This window comes from Euprymna scolopes, chromosome 15 (assembly GCF_053919585.1).
Source record: "Euprymna scolopes isolate OS-2025 chromosome 15, ASM5391958v1, whole genome shotgun sequence".
NCBI classification, from domain to species: domain Eukaryota; kingdom Metazoa; phylum Mollusca; class Cephalopoda; order Sepiida; family Sepiolidae; genus Euprymna; species Euprymna scolopes.
This window is the reverse complement of record NC_136496.1, coordinates 46,009,838-46,033,529: the sequence shown is the minus strand read 5'-3', so window position 1 is coordinate 46,033,529 and position 23,692 is coordinate 46,009,838. Positions and strand designations below refer to the sequence as shown.

At 31.4% G+C, this 23,692-nt stretch overlaps 1 protein-coding gene across 20 annotated transcripts in view; it reads left to right on the top strand.

Moving 5' to 3' along the window:
* LOC145293809 (potassium channel subfamily T member 2-like) overlaps positions 1-23,692 on the top strand; it is a 659,145-nt gene that overhangs the window by 524,602 nt on the left and 110,851 nt on the right. For all 20 annotated transcript variants that reach the window (XM_080140398.1, XM_080140404.1, XM_080140403.1 and 17 more), the window contains 8 exons: positions 2,874-2,977; positions 3,750-3,942; positions 7,612-7,776; positions 13,794-13,930; positions 18,178-18,241; positions 19,231-19,339; positions 19,498-19,606; positions 20,439-20,588. In XM_080140398.1, coding sequence (XP_079996524.1) covers positions 2,874-2,977; positions 3,750-3,942; positions 7,612-7,776; positions 13,794-13,930; positions 18,178-18,241; positions 19,231-19,339; positions 19,498-19,606; positions 20,439-20,588 — 1,031 coding nt within the window. The remainder of the gene's footprint in view (positions 1-2,873; positions 2,978-3,749; positions 3,943-7,611; positions 7,777-13,793; positions 13,931-18,177; positions 18,242-19,230; positions 19,340-19,497; positions 19,607-20,438; positions 20,589-23,692) is intronic.

Here is a 23,692-nt window from a genome sequence, read left to right as displayed (position 1 = left end):
CGGGACACTAACTTCCACCAAGGTTGCTTCCTTCTCCTTCTTGTCCCATATTACACTGTCGGGTTTTATAGCTCCGTTTTCTAGGTACGTGGCTGTAGGGATTGCATAGTCATAGTGGATGGTATATGACTTGTTTCCGACTGTTCTTTCGGGTATATGTTCCCATGACTTCTTGCTGCATTCGATATTTAACTTATTGCAGATCGTCCAGTGGAGATATTTGCATACTTCATTGTGTCACATTGTATAGTAGCCGTCCCCTAGCAGAACCTTACAGCTAGAAATCAGGTGGCTCACACTCTCTACTTCTGTGTGGCAGAACCTGCATTTGTTGTCTTTGCTGAGACCATGTTTGTATGTGTGTTTGTGTGTCCGCTAAAAACTTTCGATGAAAACACGATGAAAATTCACAAACTCGGTATCATATCAGTTAGTTAGCGCATTGGTTCATTATCTAAATGTTTTGGGTTCGAATCGTGATGTGAGATGTCTTTTTTTTTTTTTCGATTTTTTAAATTTAAATATTGAACCAGTGTTATTTAAGCCATTTTTCACGTAACATTCGTTTTTCTGTTTTGTTTTTTTACTTCGCTTATCCACCTCTGACCACACACCCAAAAACACCCGGGTACCCACCGATTTTTTAAATTTTAATATCGAAACAGACTTATTTAAGCCATTTTTCACGTGTCGTTTTTCTGTTTTCTTTTTTGTTTTTTCGATTTTTACATCGTTAGTGTTTTTTTGTGTTTTTTTTCGATTTTTACATCGTTCGTTTGCCTTACGTTAGTTTTCTTTGTGGGTTTTTTTTTCGATATATTAATTACCGCTTAAGTTGTAACGTTCATTTTTATGTTTGCTTTTGTTACTTTGCTTATAACAAACAAACCTAGTCATTGACCTCATTTGCTGAATAGCTATTGCTTACATCGTCGTCGTCGTCGTCGTCATCGTCGTAATGCTCTACGACTTCCGTGCGGACAACTGTCAATTTGGTTCTTACTTAAATAAATTCAAACATCTTTCAGTAACTCATTCTGACTGGCTGAACGGTTCATGTTATTTTCACATTTTATTTTCAAACTTCGCCTCAGGGCTTCGGGTTCGATCCTACCCCCCCCCCCCGGTTTCTTTTTTATTTAACAGCACACACACCTCCAAACACCTGGGCAACGCCGGGTACTCCCGCTAGTACTTCCATAAATCAGAGTCCATTTTCTGCTGTCTGTTTTGGAATCCAGTCAAAGATGGGTACTTTTGCTAATATATATATAAAAGCGAAAATGTGTGTATGTATGTATGTATGTATGTATGTATGTATGTATGTATGTGTGTGTGTTTGTATGTCTCGCAAAAACTTTCGACACGGGTCACGGATTTTCACGAGATTGGTATTATTTTAAAGCTCGATCCTTCGCCCGACAAATATCGAAAAATTGTCCAAAAATATTAATTCCTTCACCCTAAAATCATCAGTTTTCTACAGGGAGGGGTCAGCAAAAACCGGTATCTCATGACACGTTCGCTTCTACGCATGCGCAAATGACGTCGGAACATGATTTAGTTTAAATATTAAAAAAAAAAAAACCTAATTTCGTCAACGTCGTCTTAGCTCAGTTCATTAAAGAGCGGCCTCATTATCTAAAGGTTTTGGGTTCGAATCGTGGTGTTAGATGTCCTTTTGTTTTTATTTTTCGATTTTTAAAGGTTTAATATTGAAACTGGGTTATTTAAGCCATTTTTCACGTTCTATTTTTTTTTTTTTGGTTTTTATTTTCAGATTTTTTAAAGAAGTTCTAACGTCCGTTTTTCTGTTTTCTTTTTCCATCACATTCGCGTTTTCTTTTTTTGTTTTTGTTTTTCCGATTTTTACATTTAATATCGTTCGTTTGCCTTACGTTAGTTTTTTTTGTGTGTTTTTTTCGATTGTTTAAAGTTTTAACATTTTTTTATATAAAATATTTAATAATTTAATATTTAATATTTAAAAATATTTACTTCGCTTATTCTTATGTTTTGATTACCCCGCTCGCCCGAGCACACATACCTCTAAACACCCGGGCAACGCCGGGTACCCCCCGCTAGTATATATATATATATATATATATATATATATATATATATATATATATATATATATATATATATATATATATATATATATATATATATATGGATATTGGATGAGTTTCAGTACAAATTATCGTGTTCTTTATTTTTTTTTTTTAATACAATTTTGAAGTTTTCTAATGCTTTCTATAAAAATTCCTGTTCTTATCAACAGTCTAAGTGTTCCGTATATCTTACTTGCTAGGACCTCGGCGATGACGTCAATTTTCAGCTGATAGGCCATCTATTACGATGGCCATGGTTGTGTGCATATCGACGCATACATAGACTTAAGAAAGTCTGAAAAGAGTGTGTGGTTATGTTGATGAAGTTGAGAGAATATGTCTCACATACTTTACATTTTGTGCATGTGTGTCGGTTTTGGCTTTTCTAGTCATCGATCTTAACAATCCACTAGCGTCATTAGGTCTGAGTGCTCTCTAGTTTTTATGTTATAGAGTGTGTGGGAAATGTAGATAATATACTGGAATCCTGAAGATATGTATTGTCATTTAGAATCCAGAGAAAGTCGCCAGATGTTATCAGTGATAATTCCATGGTAAATAGCTGGTGCAAGAATGCAAAGTGAGTTGCAATGATAACTAAACACAATGGAGAGTACTTTAAAATCTGGAGAGACTTGTTATCGCGCAGATTGCAGGGAACACCACTTGATTATCAGAAATCAATAACTTACAATGATTCATGTAAATTGTATGCTGAATGTTTTTTTTTATTAATTTTATTTTTTTGTTATTTTTCAGAATGACATTCATGTCACTGGTAAAAGATTCCAAAGTATATCTGTTACACTCTCACAACAATTGCTCATGTTGATTGGATCTTTATGCTGTTTAATATTCACAACGTAATACAATTTTGCACTCTGTACTAATCATTTCAATAGAGATGAAACTTAAATATGGATACCTTTTAAAAAGTACAGTGCTCTTTATCATAAAATTATTCATCATATTTACATATACAAACATATACTTGCAATATTTTTATTAAGATAAACATGTATAATAAGTTATATGATCTAATATATATTTGACTTTAGAATTTAAATAGCATTAAATCTAACACATCGATATTTGATTTTGTCTAGACATTTTATTTTTTTTTTTTACTTCTATCATGTTCTTTAGAATACCAAAAGGTTTTTCGGTTCAATTTATTTTGGGAAAAATAATCTGGTGAGAAAGAGTGTTATTATGGTGATAATTTTAAACATTGACTTCAATAATGAAAGCTAAATCTTTACATCTTAAAATATGATTTATTATATCATATATTATTTGAGTCAATGTTAAGCATTTATTTTACATTTTTTCTTCTCTACATACAACTTCCAAACCACTTTGCCTATTTCTATGTATGCGTGTTCTTCACCTATATATTATTTTATTATTTTACTTTTAATATAAGTGAGATAATAATGCAATAAAGAATAACATTTTATAAATACAGATGTGATATTAAAATTTTGTAAATGACTTTTTAAAGACCATGTATATCAATTATCTCATTGTCATGTTGAAATCCTCAAATTCTTAAAACACCATTTATATTGATGTGGATGCTATGAAACTAGTGCTGTTTGATTCGATTTTCTTCAATTTATTTCTGTTTGACAGAATATGTGGAATCCAACACATCCAACGGGCCACAACTGATTTGGAAAAGCAACAAAATTTGTTTGAATCTTTTTACTTTGTAATAGTCACCATCACCACAGTTGGATATGGAGATTTCTATCCTGATTATTGGCTGGGACAACTTTTTATGTTACTTATGATAGGAGTGGCTTTTGTCTTCCTTCCCAGACAAGTAAGACAACCTTTATTTCTATTTAAAACTATGACATTATTTTGTTGAGTGATGTATTTTGTTGTGAAAAATTGGTAAAGCTTATCATATATGGATGTGTGTGAATCTTTAATGTGTCACTAAGATTATTCTTTAAATTGTTTTTACTATTAAATTTAAGTTTTTTATCATCTTGAGAAATAATTTTTTATTTTTTTTACACGGTGGTCACCACTTATCAAGGCCCGGAAGCCACTCAGGGATAAGGGTTATTGCAAGTACAGTACGTTAGTGTGGAGATTTGATGAAGTGTTTACTTAAGGGGGCGGTTCATTAGGAATTTGTTAACGTTGGACTTGAAGACATCCAATTTGTAGTCAGGTGGGAAGCAGGCAGAGGGAACAATTTTAAGATGCGATCTCCACATTTTGAATTTACTCACGTTTATCAATCAACAACTTGGATTATTGAATTATTTCGTTTGCATTTATACAGATAATCAATCAACATTTTCTTTGGATTTGTACCACATTTTTCAATTTTTTTTTCATCGAGCCTGGACTTCACTTGGAATATCATTTTACATTTCTGCATTATTATCAACTTTTATACAAATATGACTTTTCTCATAATTTGTAATTTTCAATTTATCGTAACGAAGCAGTATGCGTGTGAGAAAATCAGCAGCAGCTGTAGAATAACTGGCTAGTGAAAATATTAGCAGCAACAGCAGTCGTCTTGGCACATATGCAAATATCAAGCAAGTGTGTATGCGCTAATGTCACAAGGAGAGAAAATGTTTTGAAAGATAATGAAATGCATTGCTTTGGAAGAACCACAAATAAATGCATTTTGTTTGCATCGTTTAAAAAAATGCAGAGTCAGATTTTTATTTGTTTTCTTTTTTTTTTTTGTTCCTTTGTAACAAAGTACCAGACAATGTGTGGCTTTGAGAGGTTTGAAATGTAATGACACGTTTAAAGTGTAACAGCCACAAGCCACATTAAATTATACGCTGACCAGCAAAATCATAATTTGCCTATGAATATTATTTTGCTAACTACTTTCCTCTCAGGATAAGAGCCACTTTTTGAAAGTCCATGCAATAAGGAAAATTTTAACTTTTTAACTTGTATTCCTTGTTGAATAATAAATTCTTGTAAATTCTAATTTATAGAGTTTAAATTGAATTTCTTATATGCTCTATTTCGAATATTGAGCTTTTTCTTCTGGTTAGGATTGTCTTATAAGAGTTAGTATTAATATTCAAACTCAGAATTTCTCGATTTGTAAATTTGAAAAAAAATTTTAAATTTATATATAAATTGCACCCTACTTCACCACCACCACCACCACCACCACCACCACTCCGCCCCAAAAAACTAATGCTGTACATATTGTTTATACCTGTCTTGTGACAATTATTCTGTTAGTGTATATCAAAATGATACTTTGAAGTTATTTAGTTCTCTCCTACTGCAAAATTGTGACACTGGGGTTGGAAAGTGGGAGTGAGAAATTAGCGCCCCTGAGGAGGGGCACTCTGACCTGCAAAATGTGCCTGGGCTGCCCCGTCTGCATTTCACAACAAAGGTATATATGGCGGTCAGCAATAAACCAACTCTTTCTTTAAGAGAGATGGTAAAACCTGAGAGAGTGGATTTCTTAGAACCGCACAGACCCAGCATTATACCAGAATCGACAGCAACCAGGTCATCACAGGAATGGTTTAATATCTTAATCGACTTTGAAATACGATATATGAAGTACAGAAGAAGGATTTATATGCCTGTCTCGTTTGTATAACTTCTTTTTAAGCAGTTTATAATTATTAATATTTAGTGTTATTCATTTGTAATTTTATTTTCTCTATATATCTGAAATAGCTTCATTGATATCAACTTAAACTTAAATTATTTAAAATAATTTAATACAAAAAATAAATAATTAAACTTTTCTTAAAATATTTGCTGATTTATTTTCAAGGGAGGTAAGTTAACTTTAAGTAGGAAAATATATATGAGGTATAAGCCAAAAAAAATCACAAGTGGGAGAAGCTGACTAACTGACCTGCCTGTCTCTCTCTTTCTCCTGTTAGCAACACTACAGAGAGAAAGAGTGACTTCCTTCAATTAATGATTGATACTACATTTTTTTTACCTTAAATTCAATGGAAACTTTTAAACAATTGTTCAAGCGAATTAATTTCTTCTTTCTTTTCAGTTCTTTTACAATAAACTTATGAATAAAATATTTATTATTCAACATTTTGATTTCAAGATGTGTGTGTGTGTATGTGTGCGTGTGTGTGTGTGTGTGCGTGTGTGTGTCTGCGTGTGTGTTATGAGAAAGGTTTTGATTTTCACTTGTTTTCAGACAGAGTTTTATAGTACTTAAAAAATATGCGTTATTTTTAATGATGGTTTCATGTTTTGTATGATCTTCAGAACACAAATTTGACATCAAAATGTTTTAATTTCTTCTATAGTCAATTTTGGTTATCAGCAGTTACCGTATGGTTTATTTCAGATGTGATTTCTGAAAAAAATATTTTCACTTATTTTTTATTTCTTATTTTTTCATTATTATGTCATGATCAGTGCCTTGCTTTTTATTTATTTGCTTCTTTTTTTAATCTCATGGATTGTTAAATTTCATACAATTACTATGGTTATCTCCCCTTGATTAGTGAATTTTTTTTTTTTTTTCGACAGATAGTTTTGCCCACTGATAATATGCTGATTTTTATTACCCAATATTTTGTATTTTTGAGAATTGTATGATGGTCTTAGAGGATGCCAAACTTGCACCTACCATGAAGATCTTTTGAAATAAATTAAATATTTGTATCTAATAGATTTAATTAATTTAATAGAGAAAAACATTCCTTTGAGTTATATTAATAATACATTTTTAAAATGATAGGTGCACGTACGTGAGCATATGTTTTTGTGTGGTTTGAAATGCTACCAAAAGCAAAATAAGTTGCTCTTCTGTAATTAAACACTTTTAAAAAATCAGTCGTAGTAGTAAACCCTGTTTATGCACAGTCGGGTTAGAGTTCCGTACAGACAAAAAGAATAAAGAAAAATGTTTTTTAAATGCCTGCCTTTTTTGTTTATATTCTTGTGATATTGTGACCTAATATGCAAATAAGATGTTTCTGGTTGGATATAAAAAGTCTGATTTTTCAGAAACTGGGTTGATTTTGGATTTGGATGTCAGTGTAGTAAGTATTTTCAGCAGTGTGTGGTGTTTTAGAGTTGAGTTTTGACAGCAGAGTGTTAAATTTGGGAGTAGAGTTTTGACAGTGGAGTGTCAAGATATGGAATAGTGAGTTTTTGGCAGTAGTGTATGGAATTTGACTATTTTACCCACAGTTTGTTAAAATCCTAAATTATTGAATTGATCATGATGAATTATAGAATAGGCAACAGCATATGTAAAGTGAGCACATTTCTTTAGGAGGTGCCATCAAAACTGTACCATAGCCCTCAAAGAAAGAAACAAATATTAAAATTTAAAACTAATGCTATATTTATTGCTTATACCTGTCTTGGGACGAGTATTCTACTAGTTTATTTATGTAATTGATGGTAATTTACCACATGAAAAAAAAAATTGAAATTCAAAATGAGACAAGTTGCAGTGAAAAATGTTCACCTTTTTTTTCTATTTTTGTTTTCTAAGCTTGAAAGCATTGCTTCAACATGGATTGACAAAGGAAAGGAAGGAAAAGACTTCAGTGCAACACAAGCTAAATCGACGAAACACGTTGTCGTCTGCATTGCTTCAATTTCACCAGATATTGTCATGGATTTTCTCAATGAATTCTTTGCTCATTCAGAATTGGAGGTAAAAAAAAAATTTTTCGACAAAATTCATCAGTTATTTTTACAATATAATATGGACGCATAAAAATGTAAAATATAGAATTGCAAAAATTATAATGAAAATGATTGTTTAATGATTTGTTGAAAATAAAAATGTTGTGATAATAAAGGACATTTCCATTGTCCTTTTAAATAAAATTTATTTGGATAAAAGTGGGTGAAATATTTTATGCCAACCTGTGTGTCCATTTATTCATATATATTTTATAGGGAGAGGGATCTATTTTTCTTCTCATTCAGGCTTAGGGTTAGTGGTAAAAAAATGTTAGAATATCCCTAAAATGGGGGAGTATTTTATATTAAATTTTTTTTGTGAAAGTCATCCCCCACTTAAAATTCTAAAATAATTGTAATTTTTGTTTATTTCACCTAAAAAAAAATTGAATCTCATTTGAAGTGGGACAGAGATTTAGCAAAGCGTGTTTACCTACAAATTTACCAATTACAGTTATATGCTTTCAAATATCAGGTAAGATCACAATCTGCTTATCTCTCTTTACATCATATAGCATATTCTCTCCTATTACTTCTCTTTCTTGCATTAACAAAGTATTAAATCGACCTATTCCCTTCCCTATAGCCTCTTTCTCACAGAAAAAATGTTGTTACTCTCTCTCTCTCTCTCTCTCTCTCTCTCTCTCTCTCTCTCTACTTTATTATTATTTCCATGGAAGGTGCTTAACAGAGTTCCAATACCTAGCATCCCCCACCACACACCTGAAAAACATGCACAGCAAGAACATGTCTAGCTACAACCATTGAAAAGAATGTTCCTTTCTTGTGTAAAACCAAATGCAATTTCTATTAATAAGATTTATTTCCTAGAACTTCCAAATGGTGTTGCTTCCCAGCTGATTACAACATGGTCGTTTTCAAGTCCAATACTTGTTGAGCTCATTCCACTCATCATTTCTAATCCTCTTGTGGTGTTGTTCATTATCCAACTGACAATGTTTTAACCTCTATCCTTGAGTAACCTTCAAGCCTTGATGTGGTGGGTATTTAGCCCTCTCCCACCACAAGAACTGTGACACTAAGGTTGGAAAGTGGGATTTAAAAAAGTCAGTGCTCCAGAAGAGGAGCCTTAACTCTGCAAAAGATACCTGTGCAGCCACGTCTGCATTTCCGGCAGGGTGCCTCAGGCAATTAGCAATAAACTAACCCATTCTCAAAGAGAGAAGGTAAAGCTAGGGAGGATCGACCTCCTATATCTACATAGAACCGGCTTTACACTGCAAACGAGGACCAGGTCATTACAGGAATGTTCTAATCTGTTGCTTTTGGGGGTCAAGGGTAAAAATCCCGGGACAAGCCTTGATAAGTGGTGATCCATTAATATATATATATATATATAGTCATCCACATACAGTACTGTTTCGCTGTTTCACAGCTCATCAGTGCAGCTAGACAGGCAACTGCCTCAAACCAGGATCGGAACCCAACCGCCCAAATGATAGTCAAAGCTTTTCAGCATTATGCTATACGGCTGCTGTGTGGGTAATGAATAAACAATGTTTTGACATCGTCTAAATGCCGCCGCTCGATTTGTTTACACAAAGAGCGTCGCTTTAATATGCTAATGGCAGTTTATATATATATATATATATATATATATATATATATATATACATAAATAAAATTTTTAAAAAAGTTACGTCTTATACTCCAGGCTCTAAGTCATGTCGCCTCTGCACAACCGAAGCTATAACTATAATTACTTCTCCTCAAAGTAACAATATGATAAATTCTTAAAAATGAACTGATCTTTTTCTGTAAACATAAGTCCAAATTTAATTATGGCAATTTTGAAATTACATAGTTATTACTTTTACCTTTTATATAGATATATAATTTTTTCTTTAACTTTATCGTTTTTCTACATACTTTCTTAATACTTTATAATTTAATAATCCTTTATTTTAATTCTTTATTTCTTCTTTGCTTGGCCGGTTTTTTATCTGCAATTTCTGTTTTAGTCTTTAAATATTCCTATCTATCTAATATATCAATCTACCCACACTTTCATATCTTGTATGTATATTTACTTATATTTTACTATATGAATTTACTTACTTACTTACTTTCTTACTTTTTCCTGAATTTGCAGATACCGGCCATCCTCTCCCCTTAAATAATTTTTATTTTTTATTTTATTTTTATTTATTGTTTATTTATTATTTATTTTCTATTTATTTATTAATTAATTAATTTATTTATTTATTTATTTTACATTTAGTGTCTTTTAACAACTCTTGCTGACATTTTCTTAAGTAATAACCTGTACATTTCTGTTGACCTATATTATTTTGCCCTATATATTTTTTTCGTGCCTTTTAACATTTGCTATCTGGGTCATCTTGACATTTGTTTTTCTATTTTATATTTAATTCTATTACTATTTTTTTTCCTCTTCTTCCCTGATCTTTCTTATTTATATATTTGACTCGGCAGTAGTGTGAAAAGCATATCTTATTTTTCTTTTATTAATATTATTGGAATTTTTCCCCTTTTCCCTTGTACATATTTGTGAATTATTCCATGGATTTCGGACTTTGGATTATTTTGGACCATCCTCCAATTACAGGATTTCCTTGGATTTTACTTGTGCAAATCGAAATTCAATTAACTTTCTTGAAGTTATATTTTTGGATTTTACCGTCATTGGATTATTTATCTTTCACCAGACTATCCATTCACGTGTAATCACCTTTTTCTTCACCATATTCCCTCTGCTTCACATTTGTTATTATCAAGTAAGATCTTTGACTTACTTGTTGTTTCATCAAATACTTTTGTATGCAAAATCCGATCCCGCATTTTGCTAATTCCTACCCTCTGATGAGAAGGAAAGTATTTCTTCGAAACTCTGCAGATTAAGGACTATCCACTTATCAAGTGTCTCCTTTTCAGATTAAATATGTTTTAACTCTTTTTCAAAGTGTTTTTAACATGTTTTATTAACTGTTTGCTCGTATATATATATATATATATATATATATATATATATATATATATATATATATATATCATTTTTTAATTTTTTTTATAAAGGCCCGTGCTCAAATGGAACATGCCATAGTAATCGTTACTAGTGAAAATTTGGTAAATTAGATTACTTAAGGGGGACGGCTCATCAAAAGTTTTCACGTTAGACTTGAAGCCAATCATATTGTATTTAGTTGGAAAGTAGGAAAATGGAACAGAAAGAAGCTTTTTTCATGGAATCTACATTTAGGTTTATGCACAGAAAAAGAGTAGGGGAAATTATTGATAGTAGTTTCAGCTAGATAAGTGTTTTTCTTAAAAGTCAGGACAGGGGGGACCATAGATTGGAGCTCAGATGAGCACTTGCCATGAAAATAACGATAAAGCAAGGACAGACTCGCAACATCTCTTCTGTGAGAAAGAGGTTGCAGGGAAGAGAAAAATGGCATCCCCCACTAGGCTACGAAGTCTATCTTGAATTCTGTCAAGGCAGGATAAGCTGCTTCTAGCAGCTCCTGCCCAGATGTGACAACAGTACTCCATCCGTGGACATACTTGGCTCTTATATAGGTAGAGAATTGCATCAGCAGTGAGATATCTACTGGAGTGGTGGAACAATCCCACCATTTTTCCAGCAGCCTTGGCAACGAATTTAATGTACATGTTCCATCTCAGATCAGTAGCAAAGGTCAGACCTAGAAGCTTGTCAAAACATGGAGCTTCCTCAAGATGAGAGCCCTTCACTTTGATTGATGCCAGATGGGCATCAGAGCATTGACGATAGATGTTTTGTTTTAGATGCATTAAAATTGACCAGCCACCTCTTTCTCCATTACACCGCATAATCAAGATCAGAGGAAAGAGAATCAGAGGGAACTTTGTCATTTATGGCCTTTGAAGTGTTGCCATAGATGGTAGTGTCGTTAGCATAAATGTCTACAAATGATCTTAGGATGTGATTTGTGAGATAATTTATGTAGATCAATCAGGAACAGAGTTGGGACCTGAGGAACTCCAGCATTAATATTGCGAGCTTCTGATTTCTGCCCATCAACCATTACTCTTACTCTATCAGAGAGAAATGATTTAATAATTGAAAAACATTTCCAGCTATACAATAGCTGGAGATTTTGTGGAGTAGACCTTTATGCTATACCCTATCAAAGGCCTTTGATATGTCAAGTGCAATTTCCCTAGAAAGGAAGGCTCCGTTGAGAGATTGGCTGATCATATGAGATATAACTATTAGCACATCTGCTGTAAATTTAGCAGAACAAAACCCATATTGCATGTCACCAATGGGGTTATTTTTGCTGAGGTGGTTGACTACTTTTCTATTTAACAGATTCTAGCAACTTGCTCATGACTCACAGATGACTGATTGATCTATATTGAGATCACCTGAATTTTTAAATACAGGACATACTGATGAGGTTTTCCAGGGTGTTGGGAAGCAATTCTCCTTAAGACAGTGCTTAAACAGCTTTGTATTGAGGTTTTTGATTAGCTTGGCAACATCACACACAGATAGATATATATATATATATATATATATATATATATATATATATATATATATATATATACTCGGGTTTTTTTATATTCAAAAGTAATGGACTAATGAATTCAACGAGGTTGTTAGATAGTGCTCAATAAAAAGAGCTGATAATACTTGTTTATTGTTATATAAATATGCTCACATCTCGCTGCTACAAATAGCCACTTGTTTCAATCAAACAACAGATATCATCAGGCAGCGACTTGACTATTCAAATGTTCAATGAATAATGGATTTTTATTTTAGGTAGGAACTCTTTAAAAGTTGGAGTTAAAAAACTTAAAACACAAAACTTTAATTATAAGATGTAAAGAGGGAGGGGCAATTTAAATAAAGTTAAATTTATTTAAATTGCCCCTCCCTCTTTACATCTTATAATTAAATTGACAAAAAAAAAAAACATTGTTAAAGAAGATTTCAAGTTGTCCTTCCTGAAGATGACGAGCAGGCAGCTTACGGCATTGCAGAAACTCTCTTGAATCGAATGAAGGATGACACGGACACTGGTGAAATCATCTTTTCTGACGAGAAAATGTTCACTGTCGAGTCCAAATTCAACTCGCAGAATGACAGAATTTTGGCAAAGAGCACGGATAGCATTCCCTATTAAATGAAATCTGTTTTCCATCGCCAAAAACTTGCCTCGGTAATGGTTTAAGCTGGTATCTCTGAGAGTTGAAGATCAGCTTTCATTTTTTTAAAGAAGACGCAAAAGTTAATGCAAACTCGTACATGGAGGATATTTAGACTCCTGCAAATGTCGAAATGAAGAAGCATTTCAAGGATAGGCCCTTTACATTTTAACAGGACGATGCGTCCTCTCCCACTGCAAACAATTCAGGATTGGTGTGAGAATCACTTCCCTTTTTGAGGAAGGAAGTGTGGCCTCCTTCATCTCCAGACTTAAACCCTCTGGACTTTTGTGTCTGGTCCATCTTAGAGAAGAAGACTTGCGCTACAGCTCATGATAATACTGAAGCTCTGTAGAAGTCCCTTAAGTGAAAATGGGCCAAAATTCCCCAATAAACCTTCTGTGCCACAATAAAGAGTTTCAGAGAAAGAATTGAATGAATAATTGCAGCCAAGAGTAGCCATATTGAAAAATAATTCAGTAGTAATATTAAATGGGTTACTACGACATTGTGTGACGATTTAATGTGTTACTACGACATTGTGTGACGATTTAATGGGTTACTACGATATTGTGTGACGATTTAATGGGTTACTACGATATTGTGTGACGATTTCTGTTTGATTTCATCCTCTATTAGTTGTTAACTTAACATTTTTACAAGATCGGGGACTTTCTCTGCACCCTGTATATATATATATATATATATATATATATATATATATATATATATATATATATATATATATATATATATATATATATATATAATTTGATTGTTGTTTATATTTTAATTTAATTGCAGAGTTATGTTGTTGTGTTCATGGCATCTTCAGACCTCAGTTCAAATATTAATGGCATATTGAAAGATCCTAAATGGTCTCATCGAGTACATTATTTAAAGGGTTCTGCCTTAAAAGATGCTGATCTGAATAGAGCAAGGTATTAACCTTTTATTTATCTTACTTTTACACTTTCACTTTTTAAATTGGCTTTTGCAAAGATTTAAAAATTATTATAATCGATATTTGGTGTCATTCTTTAACTGAAACTGCATCATATTTTCTTTTGTAACCAGAAAGATTGAGAGTTATCAACTTGCACTGTTAATTTTAAATACAAACAGTAACGCTGTTTGGGAGATATAATTTACATAAGGATTTTAAAAAGATGGTTTTAATGATTTGGATATATTTCTAATTCTATTGTTATATATAATATATATATATGGATCAGGTTCACTTAAGTTGAGCAACGATGAACCTGGCTAGTACTACATGGGTGACCATTTGGGAATGCTTGGTACTGTACATACCAAGCTGGATGTAGAAATTTCCAGGTTGGTATCTGGAAGTGTATTTAATCCACTGGGAGAGATGCACCCTCAGTCTTCGTTAAGACATGCATTTAAGAGAAGGGACACCCTGATGTAAAATCTGAGGCCTACTGTATGCTATGTCTGTCTGGAAGTCATTGCACTGACAAAGATTAGTAGTTGTACCAAAACGTGTGGTTAGTTGTGCACAAAGCTTTCACCATTATAAACAAATCACCTGAGTGGATTTACAAACAACTTAATTGTTGTGGCAGAGCTCATATGTTGAAATCGACGGGAGAGTCCATCATATATATATATATATATATATATACAATAAATGTTATTTTATGCTGTAACACCACGCCAACCATTCTAGTTTGTGATTTTAGGGGGTTTCAAGGCCGTTGAAAATGAATCTCGCATTTAAACCTGTCGCAAATTTACTGTTCTGTTGTTTTTAAGACCTGCTTCTAGTGAATATCTTTTTACAAATAACTGTCATTTTGTAGCTGTTCCGCATGCGCGCCTCCTCACCAATAATCATAGTCATCATTCAAATGAACATATTTTGTCTTTTAACTTAAATAAGTTTGGCATCGGAATTCTTTTACTTCTCCGTATAGTTCTATGATAGTTTGATTGTTTAAATAAATACAAAGTATTTTTTTATTAAAGTAAAAATATATTAGTGACCCTTTATCAAACTTTTTTACCTATTTTTAATGAAAATAAGTAAAAAAAATCTCTTTAAAGCAACATAAAATACGTACAATGATTTGACATGCAAAGTACAAGCGATAAATGTGTTGTTCGATCGGCTAAAAGGCAATACAAAAATGTCGGAAAATTTGTTTTTAATATTATTTTTACATATTTTTCATTTTAAATAATTTTAAACAAGGTTCAAGAACTTATGACGTCAATAAGAACATTGGATCTAAGGTTAAGATTCTAAATCTTGGGTGAGTTTGGCTAATATGTCAAACTCATCGCAGATTTGGAATCTTAGTCAATCGTTTTATTCTGATGCCGCAACACACATACACAACTTTACTTAAGTAGTAGCATTCGCATGTGCCTGTGTGTATAACTCCCAATGACCAAAGAAATATAAAGCCATATGTGTGTACAAATCTCCTGGGCAAGAAATATTAATGCCCATGATAGGATACTTCTGTCAACGGAGATATTACAATTCATACGTAATTTCTATATATAGCATTCTTCAATCCACATCTACATTAATTGACTATGGTCATTAGCATATCACATTAAATTAAATCTATTTAAATAATTAGCTCGATGATATTACTTATTCGACATAATAGATTTGTTTTAACTGTACTAATTAAAAAAATTTTTTAATTATTTAGTTTATTTAAATTGCAATTTCTATTTGATTTAACTTATTTTATCTGAAATCTGAAATCCTTAAATTTTCAAACCAGAAAACCAAAGGGAAAATAACTGTGATAGTTTAATTAAAAAATTGTTTTAAACGGGGCACATTATTATATATTTTCTGTAATAGATTTGTTTCATTTCGAAATATTCTTCTAAGCTGAATTATTATTTTTATTTTTAATTCGAAGGAAATTTTTTCCACTTATTCTTGATTTTTAAGTAACCTTTTTTTATATGTTAGAGAAAAAGGTAAATATGAAGAATCACTCCACCCTCGAAAATTCCTTTAAAATCACCACTTTTTTCAGGGGAGCTGAAAACGAAAATAATGTCTAAAATTACGGCAAACGAGTTATTTCCAATATATGAAAAAGAAAAAATGTTAGTTTCAAAAAGTGGGAGATCACTTTTCTATAATAATTTAAAGTAAAATTGGGGGGGGGGGACTTTCTTTCCACCCTCGGAAAATCTTTTAAAATTACCACTAACCTTAAAAATTCCGGGAAACAAGTAGTTTATAGGATATGGAGAAATGCACCCACTCATTTGCCGTAATTTTAAACTTTATTTTCGTGCTTAGCGCCCTGAAAACCTATAAAAGTGATAATTTTAAAGGATTTTTCGAGGGTGAAGTGATTCTTCATATTTAACGCGAAAAATAATCAAAACTAATGTCCTCATTTACTTGCATCCCCACGAGAGCAGAGTTAGTCAGACACAGGGCCAATTTTCCATGGGAGCAAAATCCATCATCCTTTCTTTTTTTTGTTTATAAAATTTAATTGGTGTTGCCCAGGATTTATTATAATCGTTATACCATAGCAAGTGTGTTTAATTGCCTACGAAATAGATTTTCTTTATAATTTATTTAATATCTTAAATTAAAAATGGTCAATTTTTACGACGTGACCCAGCGTCGTTTAACCCCTAAAAACAAATAAGGACTCGCTTTTTGGGGGCCTATTTTTTTTTGAGGGGGGATTACATTAGAAATACAAAATGACGAAAAATTTCATTTAATTGTTTTTGGAATTAATTTTTGGTAGATCTTTTTTTTTTCTTATTTTTTTGGAGGGGAGGGCCTTTCAAGTGCCCAATATATGGAGAATAGTTTCTTCTCTTTGTAGCCTTTCTGCCGAAATATCTGGTGAAAAGGTTATCACATACTTCTTCTTATATATATATATATATATATATATATATATATATATATATATATATATATATATATATATATATAATGACTGTAGCCTGCTGCTTTACTTCCTGGGTCAAGAATCTCCTTGCGAGAACTTGTATCGCATTATAAATGGTGCCAGTCACTGAAGTCTTGGATTCAAATTTCACTAGATCTTGTAGTAACTGATAAGTGGTGCCCTCAATAAGTGCCAGAAATCAATAATCGAAAAAATCTGATTAAAAAAGGAACAGTTGATTTTGACAAAATTTAACACTCTCATACATCCCAACATCACAAAGAGCTTTAGTATAATAATAGATGATTTGATGAAGAAATTGTACAAAATTTGATTATTGAAATTTTAAATTTAATTTAAAAACAACTTTAATTTAACAAAATTTAATAAAATATGTACATTCTACATAATTTTATTAGTTAAATTTTCAAAAATTCTACTTTTTTAAAACAGAAAAAAATTTCTCCAGAATAATTTGAAAATTCATTGAAAGCGTTGCTATAAGACCAAAACTAAGAAAAAACAAAAAAGATATAACTTATTTCAAATTTATTTACAATGGTAGTTTCTGTTTGGCAACCAAAAAACTGAAGAACTGGGAAGTGTGAAGATCCACCATCTCCTTTGGTGAGCAACTAAATTAAAGACTAAATGTTATATAGATTGTGGTATGAGTTTTATTCATTTTCAGAATCCTTTTTATTTTTTTTTTGTCTTTCTATTAAACTTTCTGATAAAATGTTATTAACAAGAAGTCATATTATTTGGATTATTCGAACTACTGTTCATTCATCTTGAGATGTAGCTTCTTATCTTTTTCAAGTGTATGTTGTTGATTTCAGGGGGGAAATTCCTGCAGGGACCCGTAACGTAACGGATAATATATTTGGTAAAATTCAGTTGTAAGTAACACTCTTTTGGAGGTTGAAGGTTCAATCCTCACTGCGAGTAAGAATACAGTTACTAATTACTTAAGACTTCTACCAGGTCATGGCCGACGATGTGAGAACATGCTACCACCATGGATTAAATAAACGGTTCTATTCAAAATTTCATGCAGATCTCCGAGTTCGACAGAAAATTCCCGAATTTTACAAGATATACCTGAAGAATGTTGGAGATTACATCAGCCGAAACGTTGTGAAAATAACATTCAAGATTATAACAATAGTCCTAATACTCCAAATAATTCGAATTATCTTTATTTCAAAAATTCAGAAACATAATGGAAAGACATCGTGAATATAAAAGAAATTTCATTTTATTTCTAGAGTACAAGATGCACAGGCATGTTTTCTCTTGGCTGACCGAAGTTCCAAAGACAGGAGTGAGGCTGTAAGGAATTTGAATTTAACTAAATTAGTTTTAAACTTGAAAGTTCTAATAATATTAATGGGTACATGAATGTAACAATAAAACAGCTTTTAGAATGTGTCTATCATATTCTTCAGTTAGCTCAATTAGAAACCTGGTGGGTATATATTTATGGCAATGATAATAAAAAATTTAAAAAAATAAGAAAACATTTTTTCAAAAGAATTGATGAACATTTTGCAACAAGAATCATTTTTATTTTTTGATTTTCCTTTTTCTCATATTTTTTGTCTTTTTGTATATCTTTCTCCATATTTTACATATTTATGTTTATGGTGTTTATTTGTGTTTTCTTTGCATTTGTTAGTCTTATAATTTTCATGAACAAATGTTGTCAATTTTTATGGTCGTTTATTTTATGCTACAAATATGCGAATTTGTTTCGTTCTTATTTTTTGTCGTTCTTCTTCCATTTTAGATTTAATAAAGACAAATATTTTGATTTTAACAAATGGTTTTAATGCATTTTTTAATGAAGTTAAATCTGAATGACTCGAAGAAAATCAATCATCTACACTTTAAATTCTTTTCTTTTTCCTCGCTTTTTTACTTTTTGTTCATTTTATTTTTCACTTGATGATGCAACGAAAAACTGAAAACGTTCATGATACACATGAAACATGCATTTTTTTTTATTTTAACACAAAAAAGAACATTACAAAAAATTTTTTAAATAAAAATGTATAATTATGTATTAGAATTTTGTTGTTACTTTTTTATGTATTGAAAAAAAAACGTTTATAATATTTTTTGTTTTGAGGAATTTCGAAATGACTATAAAAATCTCCATTAATAGTTTTATATTTAAAACTGGAAATCTTATTAAAAATACAAAATATATCTAATATTTGTTATATTGATTTTTGTTTATTTGTTCACAGTTGTGAAATATTTATTAAAAAATTTCTAAATTTTGGACACTGACTTTTAAACAATTTTAATTTCTGCAGGACCACCATACAATTTTAAGGTCTTGGGCTGTAAGAGATTTTGCTCCCAACTGTCCTCAATATCTTAATCTTTTTATGGTTGAAAATCGCATGCACATCAAATATGCAGGTGAGTCAAAATAATTGTGTTTTATTTGACTCCAAGATTTTATTTCTTTGTGTTTCTAATGAATTTCTTTTATTCAAGAAAATTAAAGTTTGTGACATGTGAATCGAGAAAAAAAATGACTGCTTTCCTAAAATTTTCCTGAAATGTTTAATTTTCAGACTGTGTGGTTTGTGAAGATGAATTTAAATATGCCTTATTTGCTAACAATTGTATGTACCCGGGCATCTCGACTCTAGTCACTCTTCTGCTGCATACTTCCGAAGTAGAGTAAGTAATTTATTAAATCTTTGATGTCAGTATTTTCACTTCTAAATATAAATTTGAAGAATTTTCCTTTCAATCTCTTCTAAAGATAATGCTTTCTTTTGTTTTTGCTTTTAGTATTCAAATTCCTCTTCTCAACTTGTATGTAATTATCGCAACGTTTCGGCCTATGTAACCTCCGACCTTCTTTAGATTGGCCATGTCAAACGTGGGAATTTTTGTGTCAAATGCAGGAATGTGTATGGCATTTCAAACAAAACCTTTTATTTAAGGTGCAACGGCTAAAAGTGCTAAGTTATAATCAGTTCAAAGTGACACTTTTATGGAGGTTGAAGAGCCATTCCTCATTGAAGGATAAGAATATAATTTCAATTTACTTAAGACTTCTAACTGGTCATGACTGACGGAACGAGAACAATCTAGTCCTGTGGATTAAGTAAAGGATTCAGTTCAAATAATGTAAATCATCCAAAAAATCAATCTTCATTGTAAAACATAAAAAACTGCTTTTATATTAAATTTTTATTTTCTTCCACTATTAGAGCCAATTTAGTAACACAAATATGAAAAAATCGTTTTTAAAAAAGTGATTTCACATTTACTTACATGTAAAGAATGCTAACTAAGAAAACGGAGAAAAAGATTTAAGATTCACAAAATAATCCGTACAAAAGTCAAATTTGCATTTTAATTACATTGTGAAATGAATTTCACTGTTTTATTTAAAAACGTGACAGTGCAATGAACACAGCTTTTAAACACCAATTTTTGTTAAATCATTTATTTTTTTTGTTTCTGTTAATTTTTTTTTTAAATAAAATTTTGTATCTTTCAGTTTCGGTAAAAAAGCTCCAGAACGCTGGCAGAAAATTTATGGACGGCATTCCTGCAATGAAGTTTACCATATTTCTCTGCAAGATAGTTTATTCTTTGGAAGATATGAAGGCAAATCTTTTCCAGAAGCTTCAAATGATGCACATGATAGGTAATAACGAGGTGCACTTCAATCTATACAATTTAATTGGTATACTTAAAGTTTACAATTGAATCTATAAAACAACTCCCCATTCCTTCTCTCTCTCTCTCTCTCTCTCTCTCTCTCTCTCTCTCTCTCTCTCTCTCTCTCTCTCTCTCTCCCTCTCTCATATATATATATATATATATATATGTACTAGCTGTACCCTGCCACGCGTTGCTGTGGCTCAAATTGGCGCAATGGAAAAAGTTCCAAAATGAGAAAAAGTATGTTTCTTATAGGTTTAATTTTCCATTTTGCATGGGTACACAGTTTTTGTTGTTCCATTTTCTTAGCTGATATAGAGATTTTCCGGTTTGGTGACTCTTGAATATGTAATATAAATTGTCCATGTGAAAAAACAGTCAGTGTGTAACTGTAAGGCCCACAATTGTAAAGATTGTTCCCTGTGCTTTGTTGATGGTTATTGCAAATGACAATAAAATTGGAAAATTCAATTTCCTAAGAGAGGGTGGAGAGAAACAGAAGATGAACTACACTTCACCGTTTTTTTCCTCGTTCAGTAGCGAAGAAATCTTTCGAGACTGAGGCAATTTTAATTTTTTGTTACTATCCAGAGTACCCCCATTTTTTTTTTCTCGGGAGCTAGATTTTTCACACATTAGAAACTGACCGGATTATCTGTACTTTCACCTTACAAATTAATAAAAGAAAAAGATATTGTAAAATTTGAATTTAACGTGAAAATACTATTTTAAAAAATAGCACAATAATATAAGTGCATAAGTGCCACTTTAGGTACTCCTTGGGCGTTTAGTTCCATGGCGACCAGCATAATTATTTAATGGTCGCTCCCTTAGCCCCCCCCCCTAGTCAAGGCTAATGCATGCGCATGTAACATTTTTTATTTACTGACGTTGGCTTAGTAACTAAACGATTTATTGATAATTTCGTAACCCTTAAACGCATGCCGAAAGATTTAAATTGGTTCATTATTGTAATGAAAAAAAAAAGTTTCATTCAACACAAAACCAAAAACACATATTAATGATAAATGATTTATTATTCTATTCATTGAAATTTACTAATTGTTAAATAAAAATTTTTTTTAAAAGTTAATAAAAAAATAGTTGCTTATGTGCGCATGTAAAAATGTTTGTAAAAATGAGAAATTATTTTAATGATTTAAAAAACTTGGTATCTTTTTTTTAGATTAGGTCCACCTTATAATCACCCCCAACCTCCTCAACTTAAGAACAGCTTCCAGAATAAACACTATTTTTGGAGGGGGGGGGGAACTATTTGCAAAATTTAACTGATATTTGTTGTCAGCATACCCACCCGAAAATACTATTAAAAAAAAGAAAAAAAAAGGAGGGGTTCAGTACCCGTTGCAGAGAAGTAGATTTATTTATCAATAAAAGTTGCGGAGAAGTAAATTTATTTATCAATAAAAGTCGTCATTTAAAAAAGAAAAATGTGGAGGTGGACCTAAATGTAAATATTTACCAAAAAGATTATCCACTCATGTAAATTAAAAATGTCTGTAAAAGTGAGAAATTATCCATACAAGTTTAGTTTTTTTTTTTTTTTAATATTCATGAAAAGAGTTAAGTACCAACGTAAGTAAGTACATGAATTACAAATGTTTGTAAAAGTGAGAAATTATTAATAAATGTTTCGTAACTTTCGTCTTTTAATATTCAGAAAGAGTAAAACTTTTGGTACTCCTTGGGCGTTGAGTTCCATAGCGACCAGCAGAATTATTTAATGTTGCTCCCTTTGTCCCCCCCCCTTAGTCGAGGCTAACGCATGCACACGTAACATTTATCATTTATTTACTGACATTGCCTTTTGCACTTTTACAAACATTGGCTTAAACCCTTTTCATGAATAAAAAAAGTAACAAAACCTGAATTTGTCACTTTTACAAACATTTATTTATTCATGTTGGCTTAACTCTTTTCATGAATATTTCAAAAAAACAAGCTTGATACTCCTTGGGCGTTGAGTTCCATGGTGACCAGCAGAAAAAAATAATAGTCGCTCCCTTAGTCCCCCCTCCTAGTCAAGCCTGACGCATGCGCACGTAACATTTTGTATTTACTGATGTTGCCGTTGTAACTAAACGATTATTTGTCACTTTTACAAACATTTATTTATTTATTTTGAAAAAAGTTTTACTCTTTATGAATATTAAAAGAAAAAAAGTTACTAAACATTTATTAATAATTGCTCATTTTTACAAACATTTGTTTTTAAATTTCTTTTTAAATGACGACTTTTATCGACTTTTTTTTTTAATAGTAATTGCGGATTGGTATGCTAACAACAAATATCAGTTAAATTTTGCAAACCCAAAGTTTATTACAAAAACGTTTTGTTTTTGCACTATTCAACAATTTGTTCATCTGCGCATGTAAATTAAAATTATTTGTAAAAGTGAGAAATTATCAGTAAATGATTTTTTTTTTATTTATTTTTTTTTTTACATTAGGTCCACCTCCACAAATGTTAAGAACGGCTTTCAGAATAAACACCCTCAACCTCTCCATGTTAACAACGGATTTCGGAATAAACACCATTGGGGGGGGTGATATTTACAAAATTTAACTGATATTTGTTGTCAACATACCCATCCACAAATACTATTTAAAAAAAAGTTGATAAAAGTCGTCATTTAAAAAGAAATTTAAAATCAAATGTTTGTAAAAATGAGAAATTATTAATAAATGTTTAATAACATTTTTCTTTTAATATTCATAAAGAGTAAAACTTTTTTCAAAATAAATTAAAAAAAAAATATTTGTAAATGTGACAAATAATCGTTTAGTTACGGCAACGTCAGTTAATAAAATGTTACGTGCGAGGTGGGGTGAGGGACTAAGGAAGCGACTATTATTTTTTTCTGCTGGTCACCATTGTAACTCAACGCCCAAGAAGTACCAAAATGTAATTTTTTTTGTCAAATAAATAAATTTCAAGCAATTTTTGCAATAAATAATAAATAGCAACTTTGTTAATTTTACAACTCGCCCCAGCATATTATAAACACCCTAACCTCCCCATGTTAAAACGTCTTTCGGAATGAACACCCCCAAACTCCCCATGTT